This window comes from Glandiceps talaboti, chromosome 4, assembly GCF_964340395.1.
Source record: "Glandiceps talaboti chromosome 4, keGlaTala1.1, whole genome shotgun sequence".
In the NCBI taxonomy this organism is placed as follows: Eukaryota; Metazoa; Hemichordata; class Enteropneusta; family Spengelidae; genus Glandiceps; species Glandiceps talaboti.
Window position 1 is genome coordinate 5,314,782 of NC_135552.1, and position 22,419 is coordinate 5,337,200.

At 37.9% G+C, this 22,419-nt stretch overlaps 1 protein-coding gene across 1 annotated transcript in view; it reads right to left on the reverse strand.

The window, feature by feature from the left end:
• Positions 1-5,044, reverse strand: part of LOC144433727 (one cut domain family member 2-like) — a 38,991-nt gene extending 33,947 nt beyond the window's left edge. The window contains exon 1 of the mRNA XM_078122081.1: positions 4,105-5,044. Coding sequence (XP_077978207.1) covers positions 4,105-5,044 — 940 coding nt within the window. The remainder of the gene's footprint in view (positions 1-4,104) is intronic.
• Positions 5,045-22,419: the final 17,375 nt, after the last annotated feature.

Here is a 22,419-nt window from a genome sequence, read left to right on the forward strand (position 1 = left end):
AGGGCCCTATTTAACCCGACACTTAATTAAATGTAACCAACTGCATATGCTGAGCAGTTGGCAATGATAAGGGTCGCTGGAACAATATGCGAAGCACTCAGGGACCCCTTTAGGAAATAACACGGCAGGCATATCACAAGTGTTTTGGAAGGGCTGACGATCTCTGTCTCTCTCTGCTCTTTCATGTGTTAATTTCACGTAAAGCACACCAGGAAATTGACATCAATTGCTGGCCGTATTCAACATGGCTTGTCAGTTTCATACATCCCTAGCCTTGCTTGTCATCTGGTTGTGATTGAGGGGTAATCACTGTATATACACGATACACCCTCTTGCACTCCGCGCTTTCCCTTTCACCACTTTTTGCCCTGAAGCAGTTCTGCCAGTCCCAACAAATTATATCGTGCTTTGAATAGGCACACTTGCATACATGGCCTCTGATAATATCTACAATATACATCTCTCTCTCACTCTATCCCTTTGCTTTGATTCACAAGCGGGCACATACACGTACGTGTACTTTTTTTATTACTAGGGTTTCCATCTCCAGGCTATGCTTTATAAATACAAAAGCTACAAATTTAACACAGGTATCAGTTGTAATTCGTAAGTATTTTGCAGTTGTGATTCTAAAATCCACACGGATCGCCAAGGTCGCGTCCTATGACTTACTCTAGTTTACACAGGGGCATTGAGAACACTGATTTACGACTGTACTTTGAATTATTACACATTGTTGCCAGCATCAAGCACACCCGACTAGCCTAGACATGCAACTATGGGGCATGATCTTTGAGGATTTAGTTTATAATCTTATCACTGAGTTAAAAACACAGTAAATTTAGCCATTATTTACTAACCTGCATTCCAAACACTACTTCCAGTTGTACCTATACATATCACTTGGATAATTTACCTCCTATGTTTACTTATTATCAAGTTTTCAGAAATATCTAAACCACCCTGTCAAAGCTGAAGTAGGGTTGTGTGTCTCACCCCTTTCTGCTAACTTTTTAAATGCTTCTCTGACTCCGATCAGACTATTTCATATTGACAAAATTTTATCACAGACAGCTGAAAAATAGTTCGATTTTTTTTTTTAAATGGAAATATATTTTATGATTCTTTCATTTCAAACTTTTAATATGGTATTGTACAATGTATGATACATATAAATGAACTAAAAAAAAGAATTGCACATTACTGAATGTTTATCAGTTAAAATATTTAAAAGACCGGTATTTTAATGAATACTGACTTGAAAGTGACCAACATTTCTTTCTGTAAAACTTCACATCAACATAAATTCGCACTAACTGGCCATTAAACTTCACAAATTTAAAAACAAATATGTCATTCCTTTGACTTTTAAGTTTAAATAATTGTAAACGAATTAGTCATGAATAGAGCTGTCTTTCATGTTTGTTTGTTTGTTTGTTTTTCCTAAGAGGTGTTTGTTTGTTTGTTTGATTTACTCTGTTACAGTATAGTTGTAACTGATATTGGTATAGAAGTACAATTACATGATTACCAGATTCTAACTTTTCAAATAGTTACAGTGTTTAAAGATTCTGCCTAACTGACAATGGTATTTCATCATCAACTTCTGTTCAAATGGCTGGGTCAAAGTTGTTGTTTTTTCATGACAAATATATATGGGGGGTTTTTTCTGAGTAATCACAGAACTGGTTTTAATTAAGTTATGTTATCAATGTAATAAGAACAATTTTCCCTGACAGACATGAATATTTATTATCACCTTTTTTAAACAAATTATTTGGCCAAATAATTATAAGGTTTTTCTTAGTGAGACAAAATAGGTTTTAACAGTGTAGGAGAGGCGTCCAAGTTTTTTCTTCCCTCGAAGTAATCATCACCTGGATTTAAAACTCACTCGACATGACTACATAAAATATAATTACACTTCACTTTTTCAGGCAGTGTCTTTCACACTAAAGAAATTAAGACATACAATGGAGTTATATATCGGTGAAATAACGCCAGTCGACTTCTGAACAGCACTTTGACATCTTGTGGAACCGTACTTCAAGGACTCGAGCACCAAGCTCAATTGCAAAGGTTTCCATCGTCCAGCGCTGTCAAACAGACAATTCGATTTGAAAGCACTGACTGAGTAGGTGGGAAATTTACATGTAACAAAGGTAATTTTTGATAGAAACTGCGATGAAAGCGACTACAGTTGTTGTTACCACTGGCCTTTGAAATGTACAACGGTACCAGATACTTGAGTAAAATTAATTAAACTAAAGCCATGTAGATTTCGAAGCGCAATTTAAACAGCTGTTTGTGACTGAGACTCCGGGATTTAATTTTAACTCAGCCTGGCACGTTTCAGGCAAGTCGTCTCGACTGAAGCAGTTTTAATAATGGTAGGTAGTTCTCCATGTCGACCTCCTTTGCCTTGTCCTAAGTGACTCATTTGAAAGTCTGAACACATCACACTAAAATGGTCAGTCAGAACAAAAATGCCTCGAGATATATCAGCGTACCTATGACCTGTTCGCTATTGAATAAGGCCTCAACAGACACCTCATTCACTGACTTAACAAAATCGGAACTGATACTGTACTAGCACCGTCAGTTTGTGCTTTCTCTTTCACGTGAACTGTCACATCGGAGTAGGGGATCATAAAATAAAACGACGTACAAACAGAAGGTTCGTCACATAAAACAGAAGTGGATCGGTAATCAAGTGCGCGTAAACCCCCAGTGGATGGAACTACACAACATGCACGTACGTAAGAGAGAGAGAGAGAGGGGAGACGACACGTTACAAGCTTTACAAAACACGGGGATCACAACATAAAACTAACATCGGTATATTTCCATAACCATATTTTCTTTCCAACACGGTCGGTAAAGTACGTGTGTACACTCTCCACACAAAATGACCCATAGACAATCCCTAATGTGTTGACACAAAAATTATTACATCAGAAAAAAAATTGTCAATATTTTCTTGATAATCAGGTGGGAGGAAAGTATACGCGGGTCTATAAAAGGCCGGGCTCAATTGGTTATAATTAATTCAATTTTCACAAGTAAATCAATGAAACAAGTTGTGATAAATATCACAAACGGAATCAAATTAAACTGTCGTGAAATTTTCCCGCTGATGTGAAAATTTTACGATGTTAGCTTGTTCGACCGTTTCCAAGCTCGTTCTCGTCTTCAGAGTCGGTTATTGCCAATAACGTTCATGCCCAAACTGTCGTTGCGCAAACAAAAGACACCATAATTCCAGTAAAGGTGTTCTTGATAAAACCAATATTTTGTAAGCGTGCAATCCCACGTCCATCAATCAAGTAAGCTCTGATTAGCGTACACAATCGACGTGCGGGAATTTCCAAGTTAATGCCGATGACACACACTCTGACCCGTGTCGTGTAGTGCATTTCTCCCTACAATAAATTTCCCGTGTTCTTTCTCTCCCAAACAATTGTCGCAGATTTGAAAACACGCAAGGAAACATTATTTTTTCGGTCGATTTCAAAGAGATAAAAACACGAAAAGTACACTGTACGCGAGTGTCGTAATAAAGAGGAATAGCTCATCGACAAAGTGAAATACACTAGCGACTGTACTGGTTCACACTTTCACGCGACAACCAGAGCTATTTCCAAGCGTTTTGCAACACAGTGTCAATATATTGTTTTGCTGGGTTTTTTAATTGCTTAATTTGATAGAGTAGCACAGCGAATGAATAATTCTTTTTTGACTACATCGCACCCATTCATTCACACTTACGCTTGGACACACACGGAATAATAGGCTCGACCCTACTACTTGACACCGTGAAAAACAAAATTTTTCCACTAAATGCCAAACGTTTGTTGCTAGGTATTTGTGTCTCTTCGAAACGCCACATCCGCGAGAAAGAAAAAAAGAGGTGTTAATTGAACGGTATATGATAACTAAACGAGATCAATCTGAACGAGCAATTTGTGTTTTCAAGCGAAGTCTAGTGTGTATAATATTGATTTCAAACGAACTGTTTATGTTACTTTCAATTTCAAAACAAGCGTGGCCTGCCGGCTCTAGCATGGCGTCCACTGTCACAATGTTTGTTTTGAAAGTACCTACCCGCTAACCTGAGCGCTGACATTCTCTGAAATTCCGGTTCTTGTAGCCATTTCCACATTCTTCTAAATGTTTCTCTTCCACTCTTCAGTTTACTCCATGGCTTCGGGTTCCTTAGCAAGTCGCTGAGAGTTCCTTGACTTCGGCAAAGTACGCGCTGTGCGAAAACTGCTTGAGGGATGCTGTATCGTTTCAGTTCACTGGTCACTCGCTGTGCTATTTCTTTCGTATTTATTTCTTCGCCATTGCCAGAGTCCCGACCCGAGTGATTTCGGCTTGGAGGTGGAGGTGTTACATGAGGCGCACAATGCATGCCGTTCAAGCCCATTGGGTTTGACAGGGCCGATCTTGGGGCCTGTAAACCCCTCATATGATCACCATGATGTGTGGGAAATTGTGGTTCATAACCGTTCATGTTTACGTTCATACTTCGGGAATACGTATTGACATTGCCAGGGCTGTGAGGTCCATAGCCGGTCATAGTCTGAGGATGACCGTAGCCGTTTAACATTGCATTGGGCCCCATACCACTGCCAATTTGTCCCATATTCATGCCTGTTAGCTTGTCATATGGATTGTTCATCATATGGTTACTGTGTGTGTTCAAAAGTGTGAAACTGCCGCTCACATTACTCGGGTCATGGTGACGGAACTTGTCCGAAGTGACAGATGAAATCGGCGGAAGAGGCTGCAGGGGTTGTAACGTTGTGTAATTAGCGCTTGTGCTCGTTTGCAGTCCGTTAAACGACGAGACACCGTAATCGGGAGTGCGGAAATCGTTTGGTTCCATCATGTTGCTGAGGCTGGCGAGTGAAGAGCGCGAATGTTTCGGTATGTCAGAAGACAGCAGATCGCTGGTTACGCTGGACACGGGCACTGGCTCGGACGCACCGTGGGCAAAGTCACCTAAGCTATCCATCACTGGAAAGTCGCTGATATTCATGCCCGTTGCGTTTAACGGCGAAGCAGTGGAGAATCGGACGGTAGTGTTGAGCTTTTTAAGGGCTTGATGTTGTCTGGCCTAGGGGTGTAGAGTAGGCCTGGGAACATGCAATCTGCAGTACAACTGTACCTCCATGTTTAGACAGCTGCTAACTACTGAAATGCGCGCCGTGTATGCGCAGAGGTAAACGGTGAATTACGCATGCTCATTTGTACATTTTCCGCGAAGCTAAATGCACCTGACACCCCCAACTTCTCCACCAAATTAATTAACTGTTCGCCAAATATCGTCAAAAATTCTATCTTTTGGTCTGCAACTCGATTGCCGATAACGGTATGGCTAAAAAGTTACAAGTTAACTCGAAAAACAAATTCACTTAAAAGGTTATGCTCGAAGCGCGATTTTGAGCTGTTTCAGTATCCCCCACTTTTATTTTCAAAACAATAGATAAGCCGATCAAGCTAATCGGCTTAACTTCTCTTCAAAAAGGAGAAAGTGCAGACTGGCGAATGTATAAGTTCTTTATATTTTTTACGTATACGACTGCCTAAACATTTATATTCAATCTTCCTCGGTGTTTGAAAACAAACTTAACTGAAAACTGTCGACGCTATCATGATGTAGCAACAAAGCGCTCGAAGCTTTATAGTATTCAGGTAGTATTTGTTAGCAACATAGATACATTCATAACCATGCAAGTTTACCATCGTCTGTTAAAATTGTTCTTTGTTTTCTTCCAGCTCCTACCGTTCGCTTAACTTCTTTGACAACTCAGTGTTGTCGTCCATTTGTAGTTTTGCAATTATCATGTATTTACAAAATACACCCCAATCTCTCTCTCTCTCTCTCTCTCTCTCTCTCTCTCTCTCTCTCTCTCTCTCTCTCTCTCTCTCTCTCTCTCTCTCTCTCTCTCTCTCTCTCTCTCTCTCTCTCTCTCTCTCTCTCTCTCTCTCTCTCTCTCCTTACAAGCTTTATTTTTCTTACTCGCTTTTCAAGAAGGAAAACTTTCATTACATCATTCAAGTACAGCACTGCGACGTCATTTATATTCCGGTATTAGTTCGTCGTCACAATTGCTTTCCTAAACATCTGTGTGGTACACATACTTCAGACCTTTTATTGCAAGATCATCCTTCAATGAAGTTTTCATTCTTCAAGGATGTCTTCGGGTGTGCTTCATTGTCCCGTCGCCTTGACAACTTCTCTTTAAATTCCAATTTATATTAAGTGTGATGCTATGCTATTGTTTGAGTTCTTATTGTGCCAGGAGGCCACGCGAATGGTAAGCTTCTTCGGGTCATACATAATATATTGTGTTGCGGATAAAACACAGAACTTCACAATTAGTGTTGTTTGTCGTGGCTTTACACATATGTTGTTGTCTGCCCATCCCCCATCATCATTAGCTTACCTCTACTAAGATTAACCTCGAAGTCATTCACAGTTCAAAATGTGTTCTCAGTGAGCTTACACAGTATGCCACATGCAAGGGTGAATGAAACAAAATTATAACACCACGTATTGAGACCAACTGTCCCCCCCCCCAAAAAAAAAAAGAGCGCGATACGCTCCCGACTACATTGTGACATCGGTACGTATTTTGAAAGCAACGTAACTATATTTACCTCTTTAAAATGAGATACATAGAAGTTCTATCATCATTTACCGACTCCATGCTTTAATATCTACATGTGCATAAATCGCAAAACGTTTGATAACAGTAGAACGTAGACATACCATCCTCTTCGGGGTGCGCCTTGCCATATATAGTCGATTTCGTGTAGGGCTATGATTTCACTTGCGTATGTCCAATTCACCATACGCACGTCTCTTTATTAGCATCCGAATTTTGTACATTCTTAATTTGTTAAAATGTAATAATGTAAAGCGTAATATTTTAAGCACTAACGTAATAATTATTGTGCGAGTGAAAAGTAAAATGTTGATGCCATTAGCGAGCCATGACGTAGCGATCTCATTATTACAGCGACTCTCCGTAAAGCTATATAGCCTTCACCCAATTAACGTGCAGGAGCTCGATTCTCACACGATAATTAACTAAAGGCCAACGTAGCTTAGTGCGGGTTTTTAGCAAAAAGTACACAAATTTCTCTCTGTTTGTCGCATAGATGTGCACACATGACAGGAACTCGAAGAGCAGGGGAAGCTAAAGCCCGGAGGCTCTTTTTTCACTGTGCAAACGAGAGGGGCGTATCAATGATCAACGATGGTTGGTGAATGGAAAAACCTAACGAACAAATGTTGCTGTCATGTGTCGCTGTGACGTGCGATTTCCATGAAATCATGAACAGCATTTGTGCCAATAATTTACCACCGTGACGTAAGATAGCGCCAGTAGAAAAAAAAGGTGTGCAATTTCATTAAAACGAATATTATGTCGCTGAGAGGCACAATAAAAGCTAGCGAACGTGAACAGTGGAGAACTCAGAGTTCGGGCTGTGAGCGTGTACATAATACAAATTAATATTTGGTTCCCAAATACACGAACTGAACAAATAGATGGTTATTTGAAAAAAAGCTGAAACATGATATATGCTAATCTCACAGTATAAAAGGCGCTTTTTATTTAACGAATATGGTGCATTTTCCATAATATAACAACATTATAAAGAGTTTGGATTTTGAACATCCGATAATTGTCCGTCATTTCATTATCTGGGGTATATGTATGATCTCAGATCGATCATGATAGTTTATCAGCGGTGATGATGATATACCGGGATAGTTAGGATGTCAAGTTGTACAGTATTGTTAATTAAGAAGTTTAATATTACTGTAAAATATCATTTTCTACGTGACGTTGTACTGTGACAGTAGTGCGCAGACCCCCAGGCTTAAAATTGAAATTCGCGGTACATGTATTTGATAAAAAAAAAAAAAGTGAGCGTAGAAAGTTATTCTCTCTCTCTCTCTCTCTCTCTCTCTCTCTCTCTCTCTCTCTCTCTCTCTCTCTCTCTCTCTCTCTCTCTCTCTCTCTCTCTCTCTCTCTCTCTCTCTCTCTCTCTCTCTCTCTCTCTCTCTCTCTCTCTCTCTCTCTCTTACTGTCCCTTACGACTGTCCAGTTAAGAAGACTTATTGTTCATACAAAACGTACTCTGGAAATTTAACTTCATATTTTGCTGCTTTGCACTCTCTCACTCCCCCCCCCCCCCCCCCACTGGCATATTCGTAGATTTTCTTCTTTTCATCTATATATCTATACCGTATATTACCGCTGTTATTACATCAAAATCCACATAAATCTAAAATGAGTTGCTAGTATCATCGTGCATTATTTTCATCCATGGGTTCATTGGTTGTGCACGATAGGGTTCTGATGCAAATTATGGCTAATGTTTGTCAAAGCAGATGATTCAATCTCGAGCTCCTGTATAATTTATAAATACAAACATGTCAAAAACAAAAGACATCGGTACCAAATATGGTTAAAACGAGATCACAAATAAAACACAGATTGAATGACTTACTGCACATGTCATTAACAATGTTTCTAACGATCGGGATACTCGGTTGTATTACAGCGGTTAAAATATGCAATTGCGACAGCGCCGCTCATCGGTCTGTCGTATACATGCACGATTGTCCAATACATGTACTATCAGGCAATCGAAGGAATAGTTGGGCGGGGTGATATTTTTTTGCGAGTAGCCCCGGCGTACATAATACACACAGCAAAGAACCAAACAATTTGTTACCTTTGTGGTAAGGTTTCAATGGATTTAAGATTGATTTTATAAACGTCGATTTGTTGTTGTTGTTTTTTGTGGTTTTTTTTTTAACCTAAAAAAAAACCCACAACGGTGGTCACGGAAGTGTCGTAAGAACCAGCGCGTTGCATTCAAACTTAGTCTGTGCGGTCATTTGACAACTTGAACACAGGCGATCAAAAACAAATTAAACTTTAATACTGCCTGTGTATGTTATCCAATACAAACTCTACAACACTGCCACTGTGTCCCCAAATTTGAAAATTGTTCCAAATTATTAGTTTTCATAATTTATCAGACGGTTGAATTGGGCTAACATTTATGATTATGATTATGTAGTTTTTTTCCAATCACAATCGAATGAACTGAATTATAATTATCTCAAAAAGTGTCTTATGGTTTGTTCCCGAATGTTCTCTCTTCAGGGCACTTTTCTTAAAAAATTATTTACAACACCGTCCTACATTTTTGATCGGCGTCCACCGCTATCTAGGTCTGTTCAAACTATATACAATTCAATCAAATCAATCGGTTTTTTTTACGCAAACGTGTATATCATTTCCGGATTTCGTTTTCTTCGATACTTCGCTGTCATTCTTTCTAAAACGTCCAACCTAGCGAGTCTTACTTTCTTTCTTTCTAACTCCGATATTACGCGATGAAAGTCGATATATACAGAGAGAGGACGCGTTGTTCTCCCGTAAATGCTTACACAAACGCTCGGTAAGAATGCCTACGCGACATCACCCGTAGTGTGTAAACTTCGGAAATCGAAGTAAAATACACAATTTATCTAGTTTTGAGCCCATTTCCACTAGGCTGCTATTGTTTTCACACAATATTACCACTAGAGGGGACGGTGTGCAAATGTTGTCTTCATCGCGCTCAAATATTAAAGTGGTGCACTCGTGAAACATTTTTAAAATGGGGGTATAACGCCAAACAGTTGTAGCATTGTTCTTACACACTTGGTTTATTTTAGGTCCTTTGCAATTGTAGATGTACTTCTATAAGTGGGCAAATCGGAAGAACTTTACATGTATTTGCTGACGAAATGTCCCCCAGCCTGCAAGAAGGAAATGCCTCCCCCATTTCATTTGCTTGATTTCTTTTATCTTGCCTCTTTTGCGATGTTTGTTGAAATGAACAATAGGGTGAGAGAAGAAATACATTAATTAAGTTTACACGGTGAAATGAACTAGACTTGTTCGTTTCTTTCAATGCATTCAAAAAAACAACATAAAGATTGAAATCACTCTGTAGACATATAAATGGGTCACCTGTATTTGTATGAACGACGTCACAAAATAACCGAAGTTTATCTCGCATGTTGTGTACTATGTTTCAGGTCAACAACGTTGTAATGATACGAAAAAGTGAGAAAAGTCAGAATTAAAGTACCCGAGAGGTATTGACTCAGATTGTAATGTGTTATGTGCAGTTTTTCAGTCATGTTATCAGTTGAAACTATGCTGTATATACTTTACACTGACAACAGGACTTTAAAATATATACAGAATACTAGTAGTTAGAGTTGGTTAGAGTGGCCGCCTTGGAATCTGCAGGTTGCAGGTTGCAGTTCGAGCCCCATCTGCCGTTTTGTTTCTGAATGGTCCTTTTAACCACGATTGTGCCTCAGTCAACCCAGCTGTATAATTGGGGACCAGAAAGGATAGAGGTTGCAATATGAATGCTTTAAACATATGCGCTTATAGAGGCTGCAATGGATTGCATGCTCCCTAGGGGGTTGAGGAAAGCCTTAAAAGGGCCGTTGTGCCGCTATAGATCCGTGCCGGGGGTAATAATTGTAAAGCGCTTTCAGCACAGAATGGGAAAGTTCTATATAAAAATTAACATTAGTATTGTTATTATTATTATTCTTTTGAAACTATCATCGAAATATATACATATATAATTCTTTGTTTTGCACCGTTGACAAATTTATTCATCTAGTAGTGTAACTTAACAAGCGAATAATCATAAAATAATGAGTCTATGACGGAATGATAAAAACTGAATGAAAGAACAAATAAATCGATGAGGACCGGAATATTAGAAAGAATAGGTAGGCAGGCAGGCAGACAGACAGACAGACAGACAGACAGACAGACAGACAGACAGACAGACAGACAGACAGACAGACAGACAGACAGACAGACAGACAGACAGACAGACAGACAGACAGACAGACAGAGACACAGACAGACATTTATCAAGTTTGCCAGCCAGCCAGCCAGTCAGTCATCAGTCAGTCAGTCAGTCATTTAATTACTTAGTTAATTAGTTAGTTAGCATGAACGAAAGAAAGTAAAATGAACAAGACTCAAGGAAGCTCAACAAGATAGAAATTGAGTTACGATGTATATTCAGTCGACATGTCAATAGTAACCGTACAATCAGCAATGTAAGCGAGGACAACGTTTTGAGTTTCTGTCTTCCCAAACGTTGATGTTTGTGCTACTGGAAATAGTATACATATAGTACACTTACTTAGAGTTTGAGAAATTATACAACCAATTATAACACCCTCTGTACATCCTTGGGAGAATGTGACGTCATAAACATAAACCATTTCAGATGCAGCTTTGAAGGCTGTATGTACCTGTAGATGCTAGGGTATCAGTCCTATGTTCTCAGAGGAACCACACTGGGTTAGATAGGGTCCTTATTTTATAACTTTTTCTTACAGCCTTGTCAGACAACAGTTTTTCATACCTACATTTTAAAATAACAATATGGATGAGGATTGAATATTTATGTTGGATTTTTAATTTATAAAACAACTTTATCATGCGGCTGCCTACTTGAAAAAATCAATGTGAAACAACGTATGCAAAGTCCCTGTTTGTAACGCAATACATTGCAAAAAAATTACTAAACGTGTGAATTCTTTGTTATTGTACGTACAATAACAAACATTTTACACATTTTTAGCTTTTTGCAATGTATTGAGTGACAAACACAGACTTGGTGTTCGTTGTTTCACATTGATTGACTGAGTAGAAAGCCACGTGATAAAATTTGTTTTATAAATTATAAATCCAAAAATAAATACAAATTCTCCACTTGAACCCTAATCCAAAGTGGGCCTTAACCAGGCCTCAGACCACTTGTTTCAAGTCAGTGGTCAGAGACCAGGCAAACAAACGTTAGGATCCAGTGAGTGAGCCAGCACGTTCCCCAGTCCATTCTCCAATCATGTCAGGAACAAATGAAAAGGAACCTGCTATAAAATAATAAACCTTTTTTAGTTTTAGATATATACGGCCTAAAAATAGTTTGGTTCAGGTTACCCGCGACCCCACCTAGTTGTTCACTGCCGACTCTAAACTTCTTCTTTTTTTACGTATTCGAGAAAAAAAGAAATAACATCGCGAAAATTGTGAAGTCTCGCAAGAAATTGTGGATGCGGAAACTGACATCGACTTAAAAAGACAATATAAAACTGTTCTTCCAATCTGTAATGGCTGTACATCTGATGACAAGAAATCAATAACACAGAGACCATATGGAAAACAATGGAAAACATAACTACCTGAACTAGAAACTCACATATGAAAAAAAAAAAAAAATAAACTAAAAAATCTACCTACCCCATCTATTCTGAAATTGAGCGTAATCGGAAGCACACAATTGTTTTCGTTAGACATAGCGAATAAATAAATAAATTGGTGTTTAAGTCATTCTTTCAAGGAAACTCTCTCTATTGAGAGTTTTGGGAATTTCAAATTAACAAATGGCGTCATGAAACTGACCTTATCCACCCTTAATAATAGAAAGTCATTGATTGGTTACTGACTCAGCCCTTACATAATTAATTCCTCTATTTCTTATTCATTTATCCAAATTGTTTATTTATATGTGTTTTTTTTTTGCTTTTTGTGTTAGATCACTCATAATATAGGGTTTAATTATTCACATATTATAAGACTCTATATTTTAGTTTAAACCGAGATGAAAACTTCTTTTTTTAATTTGATATACGTTTCATTCACCATTGAGACATTTTCAAAATGCAAAACATAAACTTTAAATTAATTTGCATTTCACGACTTTGGAATGCATGTATTTAAATGAACTAATAAGGAAAATGGTATATATAAAATATATAAATATATAAAATAAATTTCTCATTTAAGTATTTGATTTTTCACTAAGAAATACTTAGAAGGGTGTGTGTGTGTGGTTGGCAATGCTCATAATCATAATTAAAGTGTTTGTATAATTTATGTATATATCGAATTTATCGAATTTAGGCAATACAATAAACACATCACATCTTAATAGAAAGAATAGTTATTGTAAAAAGTCAAATGAGTTACTGATACACTAATTAGATAGCGTCAAGGTGAAATGAAGGCATTGGTAGTTCTTGAGGTGACACATTTCTAATAGGGTATGGGTGTACCTGTTATGGAGGGGCAAATCGTCTTATGAACTACGTTATCATCTGAAGCAGAGATGACTGAGAAATTTAATGAAAAGTCTATGATCGTTTATGCGTATGGTGTACTGAAACAACCCACAGATTTATCACATTCATTTTAAATACAGCAACTGATTTTAGCTAACTTGCAACAAATATTCGTAAATAAAACTTCTATGAGTATTATCAGCACTGATGGAGTACGGATAAAACGAATATTAAGTGCATTCACTGCGTAATGTCAGTCGGACTTCATCAAACTTTCCACTTACGTTGTGACTAATTACTTCAAATAAACTGATCAAGTAGGTAAACTCAACTACGAAATCTCAATGAGGCTGAGGGATGTCAGGCGTAATCCGGCCAAAGAGTACATGTTGGCCCGCATCACATTCACGCAAGTTACGAGACCCGGGAGATGGCAAACCGCACTCCCAGTGAGATGGCTACTGACAAGCGAGCATATGCTGGGCACGGAAGATTAGTTGCAGTCGACTAACTCACGCTGCGACAACGAGCTCTGCGTTACAAAAAGCTCCGAAATTGACATTGTAATTTCAATTGGCGTCGTTGCATTGCAGGTTAACGGGCAACTTAATTGTGGCAAAGAGAAAAGTCGTGATTTGTGAACAAAATAAGTTACGTTTACTGTCGCAGCCATGATAAAATACGAACTTGTTGTACACGTGTAGCCGTGGCTCGCACGTGCTGCCCTTTCGATTCGTGTCAGCGACTCACAAGATAGTCAAACAAGCAAAGGAAACCATAGAACGTTGTGTGCAATACAATGATAGGCACTTTCGAAAAAACACACGAACGAAGGTGGTCGATTTGGGAATTAATACATTGTTCAATTTGGTTGGACACATCCGTACATGTACAGATCTCAGAGTCGATTCGCGCGATATTAAAGGTAGGCTGCACGGTGTTTATATCAAAACATTAAGATTACTAGTACGAAGGAATGACAGCTGGAGTTTCGATAATTCAACTAAAATTCTGTCTCAAAATAAAAAACAACAACTTTTGGTTGGTACTTTGCCTCGTAATGTGCTGTACGGCCTTGTAACAATATTTTATATACAATTGTGTGTTGTATTAGAATATATAATTGTGTTGTGACGGAGTGTGATTTGTAATGCGAGAAGTTACTATGATGACAGCACACTGCGATATACTTTTAATTTTAATGTGCTGTGGTGTAATCTATTGCATCACATCGTGGTTTTTTTTTTACAGTTCTGTAAAGCTATTAAAGTACAAATCTTGTGATGTCACCATATTTATTTTATTTTAATATAAAACGCTAGTCGAAATAATGTTGAGGAGAAAGAAAAATTGAGGAGAGCTAACATTAACTAAAATCAATATTTAAAAAATGATATAAATTAGCTAACCAGACAAACGCTAATCAATTTCATATTTTCATTTCATGTTTCCTGTAACAGTGCCTCATTACTTATTCAGACCACTGCCTTCTCGATTTGAGACGATACTGTACGAGTTCAATTTCTTAAGTCGTAGCTTAGCCAGACTTAAAGCGTATAAATCACGGTTAAAGCGTCTCCCTCGGGCCTCTACCTTCTAGCGTGTTAAAGTGTTGTCGTACTTTCTAAGAACTAAAAGACAGGTTTGTCTATTTCAGTGTATATTTCCAGCTTATATCACTTAACCCTTGCCCTTCCATGTTGTAAATCTCAAGTTTTGAAAAAGAGAACTTTTTCCCAGAAAGCTTCCTTCTATGCGAATTTATTTGGTGTTGTATTTCAACAAACTATTTCTCTTCTAGATCATGATTGAGGACATCCCATGAGTCATAATTAGCAAAAAATGGCTGAAGGTATAAACAGTTGAACATATAATAGGATACAAATTGAATTATACTGATTAATCTGTGGTCGGTAGTACTTTCTCCATTTCAAGTAGTGTTTTCATTTGATTGTGAGTGGAGGTGTAGATCGTAACGATACCGTACATGAACTAGACTAGTGAATGCCTTGATCGTGTTATTTCGTATGTAACGTTAAACTAGGGTTTCCTCTCCAAATGAAATTGTCTGCAAACGAAGTTGACTTAACACTTTCCTTTTCTCTTACTTATTGAAAATAAATTATCTTCTCTAATTGTTTGTGGATGCTTACCGACTGTCTGAATATGTCTGACATGTCTATCTAGTATATGTCTGTTTGTATGCCAATTTGTCTGTCTGTCTGTCTGTCTGTCTGTCTGTCTGTCTGCCTGCCTGTGTTTCTCCCTCTGTCTGTCCATCCGTCCGTCCGTCCGTTCGTGTCTCTCTCTCTCCCTCTCTCTCCCTCTCCCCCCCTCTCTCTCTCTCTCTCTCTCTCTCTCTCTCTCTCTCTCTCTCTCTCTCTCTCTCTCTCTCTCCTAACCTAACAAAATATTGAATTAATATCAAGTCATTCTTTCTATCTATCTGTGCATTGCCACCCTATATCACTTTATAGAGCCAAAGGGAGAGACCCTGCCATGCAAGTAATGTAAACTAATACTGGGTAAACTTACACACATTTAAAGATTAACTCCAATCGAACAAGATATAATTTGACTTACATCAATCAGGGAAACATAACACTTGTTTCCTTCATCAAAGAAAAGAAGAACAACGAAATATTGTAATTTTAGCACGCTTTCGTAAAAATTCTTACTAAACACAGAACTGTTTGCGGGTTTTCTGCTATGAAAAGCAGCAAAATATGGAGTTGATTAAGAGTCGTAAGAGAGAGAGAGAGAGAGAGAGAGAGAGAGAGAGAGAGAGAGAGAGAGAGAGAGAGAGAGAGAGAGAGAGAGAGAGAGAGAGAGAGAGAGAGAGAGAGAGAGAGAGAGAGAGAGAGAGCGAGCGAGGAAGTAAAGGAACGCACTTATATTATTTTTACTTATATTTATTTTTATTTCTTATATTATCATTATTTATCGCAAAAGCGTGAAACTTCGATCGAGTTACGACTGGTGATTCAATCTATATTGCCCAGCTAATAATATTCCAGATATTCCTTTGTACACTGTCCTCCTTAGTATGTATGACTCCCTTAACTATGTTATATATATATATATATATATATATATATATATATATATATATATATATATATATATATATATATATATATATATATATATATGTTATATGAGTAGTGTGTTGTGTCTATGTACACGTTTATATGTTTGTGTTTATGTTTATACAGTCATGTATCAGTACATTCATGTAATTAGTGATTGCAAGTGTCTGTGAGACTAATTAGGTTGTGTCTAATGGAGTATGTCTGTGTGAGTATATGTCTGTGTGTGATGTCTTCATATACTTTGAGCATACTTAATCTATATCAAATGTATCGTTCCCAAGACACAAACGTCACTCACATTTCTGATACTTTCCTATTGCAATAGTAACAAAAATTTGTTTGTTTTTTTGGGGGGTTGGGATGGATGGAGGAGGGGGGGTTGTAATATACTAGCTTGCGCGGAAAATTTTACAGACACGATCTATTTCCAACGGTACTGAGGATATTGTCTGAGATGTGATCATCAGACCGTGTATAAGTCATGGTCTGAAAAGACAATTATAGTCACTAACAAAACAATCGGACATACACGATTTTTTACTTTATGTCCGATCACAGCACGAACTAAAGATAGTGTACTTGATACAGACTTTAATAGTAAGACAAGTTCGACATAGTTGATGACGTCATCCGATGAGGGGGGAATAACGAATTCTATTTTTTATAGACTGAAAGCGTATCGTCATTTTCAATTCCTATCGCTGCCATTCAAGTTATGGTTAGGATTAGGTACTATGATATCAACCTACTGAAAATACATGTAATGAATTAATAGTCAGTTGTGGTGTAAGGAGTGGAGTGGGTCTCACAGGTGTAAAACGGGAGCTGATGGGTAAGATACTGGAGATGTTGACCGCACTCCTATAACGATGTCAAGAGTGTGCCAATCTAATCATCGGGAGTTGAATTGTGGCCTCAACTCAGCCAATGAGATCCAAACACAGGTATTTATTAATGCAGTGCCTTCACACACATCCACATGGTGGTAGTAGTGAGAAATTATCCAATGCCTTTATAACTTTCAACATTGATGGCAGCGGTGGGATGAAGTCTTTACTATTGATTCTGAGACCCATGTCCTTTTACATATCTGACAGCATTTAACTTATGTTTTGAATAGAGGGAGGGTCGTGGTTTAGAGGATGAAAGCTGAGGGAGGGCCGCTTTTTAGGACGACTGAGTCGGGTAAGGGTCATATTTTACGCAACAGTCCAAGACTAATTTCCCCCGGTCCACCCCCTTGTAATTACTGAAGGCTCCCTTACCTACCTACCTATCTACCCATCCACATACCTACCTGCCTGTTTGCCTGTCTACCTACATTAGTACATACATACATACATACATGCATACATACATGTACATACATGATTGGATGCATACATGCATGCATGCATGCATGCATGCATGCATACATACATACATACATACATACATACATACATACATACATACATACAGTCATTCATTCATTTTTTTGTGTAGATACATATTCCACATATCTATAAACACTCATTTCTTTCGTTGGGGATTTTTCGGATCATCGATTTTGTGATCAGACGTTGTAGGGTTGACGTCTCTGGAGAGTAGATTAGTACTTAGAACTTGATTCCGATAACATGTCGAACTTGTGTATCGTCATTATACCGTTAACGTGACCCTTTGGAATCAGGCTTGGGGACATGGTTGTCTGTCTCTAATTTCCACCACCACCACCACCACCACCACCACCACCAACAACAACAACAACAACAACAACAACAACAACAACAACAACAACAACAACAACAATTATAACAACAACCTAACTACTGCTAGTATGCTACTGTGATGTAACACAACACAACACAACACAACACAACACAACACAACACAACACACCAGAATAATAATGTTTTATGATATATATAATGAAATACAATACAAGGCGTGTATATATGACGTATTAAACTTGCGGAATAGCGTAGCGATAGCCGTTCTCAAGTCTACAGATAGGCTATATTACACCAGAAATATATGAAAAATAAGTCACCAAACTCATTTCAAGTAGAAGTATATATGATATAGTGCAGCTTTCAAAACTCCAGGCCATGTAGATGATGTGGTTCACTATTTGGGCCACGTGCTACATATATTTCACTGATGAAATCATGTAGAATGTTCAATGGCGTGTATATATGTGAACTCAACAGTCCAAGTTTGACCATCGCCAATACATACTATATACTTCGCACATTTCTAGAGTCGCGTGCGAGTAAATTATTCGACATGGCTGGGGAGACGATTATGTGGTCGTACGTTTCCACGAAACACGAACGGCTGTACGTTGATGCGTGTCAGGTTCTCTTGGACAATGTTAAACCAAATTACGTGAACTGACGGGTTCAACGCTCTGTCCACATCCATCCATCCTTTGATGTATCATGTCATACAAATGTACATGTATTTACATCCATCCTGAGCCACAGTATGTTCATTCTGCAGTTGGGGGAGGAAGGGGCCAATTTGACCGTGCTTGATGCCAAATGTTATGCATGTTCTAGAAGCAACCTTAGTTGACCTCGAAGTTCAAGGCAAAAGTGGCCTCTAATAATTATGACAGCTTTTCATCTAAACTGACCCTTCGACTAACCTTTTCCGATATTTCTTTCATATGGTATCACTTTAGGTCTAAGGTGTACTTATTTCACAAACCACTTTCTACTGTAACATACGATGTATTCTTATTTTGGTCGTGATTTTCTCGTTTCTTAATTTTGGAAGATGTGTTTTGGAAGACAGCATGAATCGATTCGGTACCGATTACATGTAGTTGGTGTGACTTCTTGTACACAATTAAGCATGAAAACAAAATGGGCTTTTGTTGTTGACGTCGTACTGAAAATAAAACCTCTTAAAGTCGTAATTGTATTGTTCCCCAACAAATGACCCTCGACCACAGACTTCATTCATTGTATGGAATATATGCGACGTGCGAAAATATGTTGACTTGGCATCCTCCGACATTCAGAGTTGTTGTTGTTGGGGGTGTTGTGGGTGGATGGGTGGGTGGGTGGGTGGGTGAGTGAGTGAGTGAGTGAGTGAGTGAGTGAGTGAGAGTCTCAGAGTGAATTTGTGTGTGTGTGTGTGTGTGTGTGTGTGCGTGTGTGTGTGTGTGTGTGTGAGTGAGTGCAGACTGACAGAAACACACACACACACACACACACACACACACACACACACACACACACACACACACACAGAAGAGAGCAAGCGTGTGTTCATGCTCTACAGGAGACACACACCATATTTTTTTTTCTGATACTGTGAAACCGTTCTGGATAATTAACCCTTTCCTGTCATCTTAACTTCTTCATATGTGAGGATTTTAAATTTAATTCACATGAAAGTTAACTGGTATCATTCCAAATTTTGCAAGTCTACGTTGACCTTGTTCTCTGATTGTTTGCTGAACACTCTTGTCTTTTTCTTTTGCTTGAATTTGTACACCTGTGGTATTATTATTAATTTTAAAAACTTCTACCTTGACACTATATATTACTAGAGTGACAGCTGTGGGCTCCGATAAAACTTGGCACGCGGCCATTACGAATACACGGGTCGCTTAATCAAAGTTCATCGTCAATAAATCCAAATAAATCTCATGCAGAGTTCAAATATCATGAGCCAAGAGAATTGAATGATCGTAGATTCAAGATGGCGTCATACATTGATGCAGGGCTCTTTTTTTTCGTGTCCCTTGGCAACCAATCCTCGCGATGGCCATACGTAATCGTCTGCCATGAAATCGAGAGATAAAAATCGCGACCTGTCATATCATTTCAAATCAGGAGCGTCTCCAATGTCATTATTTCTCAGTAATATTCCTTGTCCGTTTCTCTCCAGCATGCATCATTGTCCAGCTAGCTATCAATATACATGCCTGAGTGGCCAGATACATACACGTCGACTCATCTTGTATGCCTAAGTGGTCTGAGTTCGGCACCGGACAGGCAGATCGGCTTTAGCATTGTCCTCCGAGGCCTGTAAGTAATTAAAAGAGAATTTCTAAAGTCCACCCGTTTTATTAGTGAGTTTTCATGCGGTATTATGTGGTTCATAAATTGCTTCGTGCTACGGCTTTCAACTCGTCTGGGTAGCACGCACTTGGATAACTTCCCTCGGGGCGTGAAATGAGCGTGACCGTTGTTAGTAATTCACGAGGATCGCTCTTAAGTTTACCTTACAAAACATACATATATACTAAACGTATATAAATCATTCTACTTGTAACCCGTTGTTCGCAATTCTATAACATTTTCAAATGCTAAACGTTTACAAATCTGGGAAGAATGAATGGTATTATTTCTGAAAGATAACGGCATTAATATAACTTACCAGAGAGATATTCATAACGTGAAAATATATGTTAGATATTACACGTCGGGGTATTGACAAATAATTCACCATGGTTAGGATCAGTTTTTACCTTTAAAACAATGCAAACATAAAGAAAAAACTCCTCGATTTCTTTGAAATCATAGTTTGCTTTCTCTTTACAATTTTCTGTCGTGATGAGCCGACACATCGATGTAAAGATCTTATACCAGAGTCAAACTCATTTTTGACGCCCTGGTCTTTATATGAATATTAAACACAGTATATCTCGTTACTCCGACTCTGACAAAATACTCGTCGGTCGCAATACTTATGTGGTGAGGTGTCGAAATAAATAAATGAAGACAATTTTACGTGATTAGACGAATTAGACGAACACAATATGCAGACTTTATATAAATTCAACTCACAGTCTTAATTAAAAGACTCGGCTTTGTCATGGGAATTCTAAAAAGTACTGAGTAAAGATAGAAAATAGAAATGGAGGTAGAATGAAATTCTTACCATTCATTTTACGTTTTTGATTGTAATAAAAATGTTTAGGGCCGGTGGCCTAAATAAGCTTAAGTCGGTTGGGTTATCAGAAAAAAATACTTTTTATTTTTTTATTTTGCTTTAATAGTTTAAGTGACCAAGACAAGTCGTTAGCCTAATTGGTTGGCACTGAAGTCAGTTTCTCATCAACGTTTTACTAGATCTGTTGACTGATCAATTAAATACCAACTCTTGAACACCTGACTACGTTGTTACAAACTATACCAACTAATTTAAGACTGTTGGACAACATATACAGATTGATTACAGTATCATGACCAAGTTCTTTGAAAACTATGATATAGCGAGTAGTTTACCTTGACCCTTCCAAAGGTCATCTTTCATTTATTGTGGAAACAACATTTTATGGGTGATCTCTTCGATCGGTCAACGGTCAGCCCATTTCCCAGAATATATAGTGCGTCGAAGATTTAACATTTCAAGCCACGCAGTAAAGGAATTTTATATCTTATAACCTGTTTCTAATTGAAAGTAAAATTGTCCATTCTGTATGTATGTGTGTGTTTTGTTAAGACTTCATTGATAAATTGTGGTCGTGAATTAAGCAACTTTTACCTTTGAATGTAATATTTTTTCACACGCTCCTTCGATCCGAAAAAAAAATCACTCAAATGTCACTCAAGTGATCATTTGCATATTTTTGTGACGACATTTGCATATTTAAATTTTTTAATTTGAAGGCCTTGTTGTATTGTTTTTAGTGTATTTCCAAGTTTGTCCTTGTCTAATAACTTTTATGATGGACATGTGAAAAGAAATAGGATAGGAACAACAACGGATACATGCTGGAACTTGAAAATGTCAGTAGATCGGCTCGTCATAAATCAGCGGTGACATTGCCAAGTCATTCATTATACAACTGATAACGTAGTATCCTATACCAGAGGAATCACATGGTGACAAAAAATGTTGCAGAATTGTGATAATCTTTTAAACAGATTAACCGTTGTTTAAAGACATTTGATAACTTTTCAAATTGATAGTTTTCAATGATAATCACCATTGAAGAAAAATTACAAAAAATAAACACACACAAAAAAAATGAGCAAGCACAATTATTAAATAAACAAGTAACCACTTTGCCGTCAAAGAGTTTACTTTTGTCTCGACTTTCGCCACCAAATCATGTGATAGCTAACATATTATCTCACGGAAATCGCATATATTTGGTCAAAGTTTCAGTTTGATGACTGTCACCCATTACATTTT